At 41.4% G+C, this 3688-nt stretch overlaps 1 protein-coding gene across 1 annotated transcript; it reads left to right on the forward strand.

Moving 5' to 3' along the window:
- The first annotated feature begins 712 nt into the window (after positions 1 to 712).
- Positions 713 to 3225, forward strand: LOC110508866 (actin-related protein 2/3 complex subunit 5). Its single transcript, XM_021589735.3, has 4 exons — positions 713 to 987; positions 1499 to 1571; positions 1712 to 1888; positions 2112 to 3225. Exons 1-4 carry the CDS (start codon positions 848 to 850, stop codon positions 2172 to 2174), a joined length of 453 nt encoding a protein of 150 aa, XP_021445410.1. The 5' UTR covers positions 713 to 847; the 3' UTR covers positions 2175 to 3225.
- Positions 3226 to 3688: the final 463 nt, after the last annotated feature.

Here is a 3688-nt window from a genome sequence, read left to right on the forward strand (position 1 = left end):
GTACTGATGTAAGTGGATGCACGTGCCATTCAAGCAACTTTGAGGAAAAACTACTAAATTGTGCCTGTTGTTCGCAGACGTATCTGCCCTCTCATTGGCTAGAATAGTCCCATCTGATCTCCCCTCCTCCCACCTGCCGTCCATCTTTGAGGAAATGTGTTTCCATGCACACGTTTGTTTTACTATCCTTGTGGGGACCAAACAATTGATTTCCATTCAAAATCCTATTTTCCCTAAACCTAACCTTAACCCCTATCCCTAAACCTAACTCCTGACCCTGAACCCTAACACTAATTCTAACCCTAATTGTAAACCTAACACCTGAGCCTAAAATATAATTTTCCTTGTGGGTACTAGCGAAATGTGCCGATTTGTCAGAATTTTCCTTGTTTTACTATCTTTGTGAGCACTTCTGGTCCTCTCAAGGATAGTAAAACCCAAACACACACAAAAAGTCTGAGTCTCATTTACAACTGGAGATTCTCAATTGTATTTCCTTGATTCCTCGCGTCTTCTCTCCTTGCTTCCTTCTCAAAACTCAGTCAAGGGGTCCAATTGAGATCCTTTCAAAGCTTTGCCACAGTTTTGGTTGTGGAGATAGTTAGCTTTTTTCTCAACCTATACCACCATCTACTGTTATGTATGAGTACTGGCCCATCTAGACATATCACCATAGACGGTATATGCCTAGCACACATCAACCACTAGAGAGCGCCCTCTATACGGAAGTGAAGCTGTCAGCTCGAGACAGGAAATGGAAGCAGAAATGTTTAAATTGTAAAGCAGCACAGACAATCTTGCAGTTTTCTTCCCAATTCTTCTTTAAACAACTAAATATCTCTTCAAAATGTCGAAGAATAATGATTCGAACCAATTCAGGAAGGTGGACGTGGACGAGTACGACGAGAACAAATTTGTGGACGATGAGGATAATGGAGAGAGTCAGGTCGGTCCAGATGAAGCAGAAGTGGATTCGCTGATCAGACAATATCCTTTTACATTGCTTTGATGTACTAAGTGCACTGTTAAATTTAATGGAGTGACGTGAAGCCGACACAGTTCTGTTATAATGTTGCATTTCAGACCATCTGACAAGTCATGATGCTACTATGTTGCAGATAAAGTCGACGCTTGTGCGTGCGCCCGTCAAGTCAGGGCGTGGTGCTCTCATGTCATTGATCCAACGATCTTCCCTTTTCATATAACGAGAATACGTTCTGCAGTCAGATTATGTGTTTTATTCAGTAAAGGTTTGGTGATGGTGGTAGTAGTAGGCCTAATATTTTATTTATGACCTGAAGACAGTCATTTGTTTCAAAGCAGGTTCAGACAAGTTGGAGGGTAGGAAGTGAATTCCACCAGTCAATCAATCAGTCAGTCATTGAGATTCTAAAACATTTTTGAAGAGAGGTGAATCAAGAATTACTGTGGCGCTCTCTCATTAGTATAAAACTTTTGTATAGTTTGTCTGTCTATCTTTTCCTTAACACTGATGCACAGGGAACCTGATGGAAGCTTTGCAGGCTGTACTGAAGAATCCCCCCATCAACACCAAAAACCAAAATGTTAAGGTCAGCCTTCATTACAACACAATAGAACCATGTCGAGCGTTAACAGTCCCATGTGAAACAAAACTAGCTTGTTCCTCAAAATACACTTTGAGCTTGAGGCATGTAAAAGCGTGTACTTCCTTCACTGTGTGTGTGATTAGGATCGTGCTGAAGCCCTGATGCTTAAAGTACTGAGTGCCTTCAAGAGCAGTGACATTGAGAAAGCTGTACAGTCTCTGGATAAGAACGGAGTTGACCTGCTCATGAAGTACATCTACAAGGGCTTTGAGAAGCCTTCTGAAAACAGCAGTGCTACCCTGCTGCAGTGGCACGAAAAGGTAAGACTTATTTATCCTTACTGGTGTATGGCTGGAAGCACTTACAAGGTAGTAGGTGTGTGTGAAACGCACACACTGATAAAGCACATGCATACATTTTTTATTAAGAAGTGCTCACTGAAGTACCCTTTACTGTTAGATTGCGTTATTAACTGTTATTTCCATATTCCTGTTATATTGTTGTTATTTGTATTCACTGTGTTCATACTGTGTGGGATTCTAGGCTCTCTCTGCTGGAGGAGTGGGTTCCATCGTGAGAGTGCTGACAGCCAGAAAAACTGTGTAGAGCTGCACTGGACCTGACTGACTGCCACTGAGACCACCCTCTTAGGGGATGTGCTGGCACTATAACCCCCTGGGCCTGTACTCATAAAGCATCTCAGAGTAGAAGTGCTGATCTAGGATCAGTTTAGCTTTTTATATAATAATGAATAAGATTACAAGGGCAGGCTTGACCTGATCCTAGATCAGCACTCCTACTCTGAGACGCTATATAATTACGGGCCCAGAACTGGTTTCCTTTCTACGCTTGAAGGAAGCTCGCAGACACCAGACGACCTGTCTCAAATGGCCCCTTCTCAGTCCTAAAATGCTTTATGATATTTGATCAGAATCCAACGTTTGTCAAACATTTTGTGCTTTTGTTGTGAAAGATGAGATACTTATATCGTAAGATTTAAATCATCTTTATGTCATAACAAAGACATGTAATAATATGCCGTTTTCAGAGTTAGATTTTGTGCTATCATGGTGGATAGATGGCACCATACGGTAAGATTTCATTCCCTCTAATGCAGAGCAGTTTGTGTGTGATTATGCTTGAACTAGTTCACCTGGTCCCAGATCAGTGGAGGCTGCTGAGGGGAGGACGACTTATAATAATGGTTGGAACGGATCAAATAGAATGGCATCAAACCATGTGTTTGATGTATTTGATACCATTCCACTGACTCTGCCACTACCACGAGCCTGTCCTCCCCAATTAAGGTGCCACCAACCTCCTGTGTTCCAGATCTATTTGTCCTATTTAGCTAACTCCTATGGGCATTAATATACAGCACTGACAGATCTGGGACCAAGCTAGGAACAAGTCCTTTGGAATGTAGTGATGTCATCACATGTTCCTGGACACGTCTCAGAGGGCATCCTCTTTTATAACGTATTTACAACAATTCTAGAAAAAATATAATCTCTTGACAAATCCATTTGTAGATGTATTGAGGAAATAATGTGTTACGTTAAACCTTCTGATCAAATGACCAAATGCCTTATTGGGATATTCTTTTTGATATACTGTATATTAATTTTCTGGACATAATAAACAAACATCCACCTAATGAGTTTTTTTTCTTCATTTTCTGACATTTTCTGACTGCAAAAACTACATTCCACTCAGAGTATGTGTTTTGTATTCTTTCTTGGAATTCTTTATTCAGATGCTGGTTATTTTTGCAATTCTTCCATGATCTTTGTTGTTGTCATATTTGTATCTTGTGAGCCACCACAGGTGACTCAGGTGGTAGGTCTCCCACTCTCCTAAAGCATGTCATCACCGATCCCCCTGGGTCACCTCTCCCTCAGCCATCCAGTCATGGAGGAGAACAGGCCTCTTAGTGGGATCCTGCTACAGTCACCAGCTGAACAACTCCTCACACTCTGTATCATGGTGAAACAGCGATAGGATGGAGATTTGGCCTTTGGGTCTCTTAAATCTTTTTTGTATTTGATCACCTTTAATCTAGTCTGAGTACCAGTCCTTTTAGCTAATATTCCACTCCTTGCCACTCCTGTCATTTGTCC

The sequence above is a fragment of the Oncorhynchus mykiss genome, chromosome 28 (assembly GCF_057628025.1).
Source record: "Oncorhynchus mykiss isolate SJ-2025 chromosome 28, ASM5762802v1, whole genome shotgun sequence".
Taxonomy (NCBI): domain Eukaryota; kingdom Metazoa; phylum Chordata; class Actinopteri; order Salmoniformes; family Salmonidae; genus Oncorhynchus; species Oncorhynchus mykiss.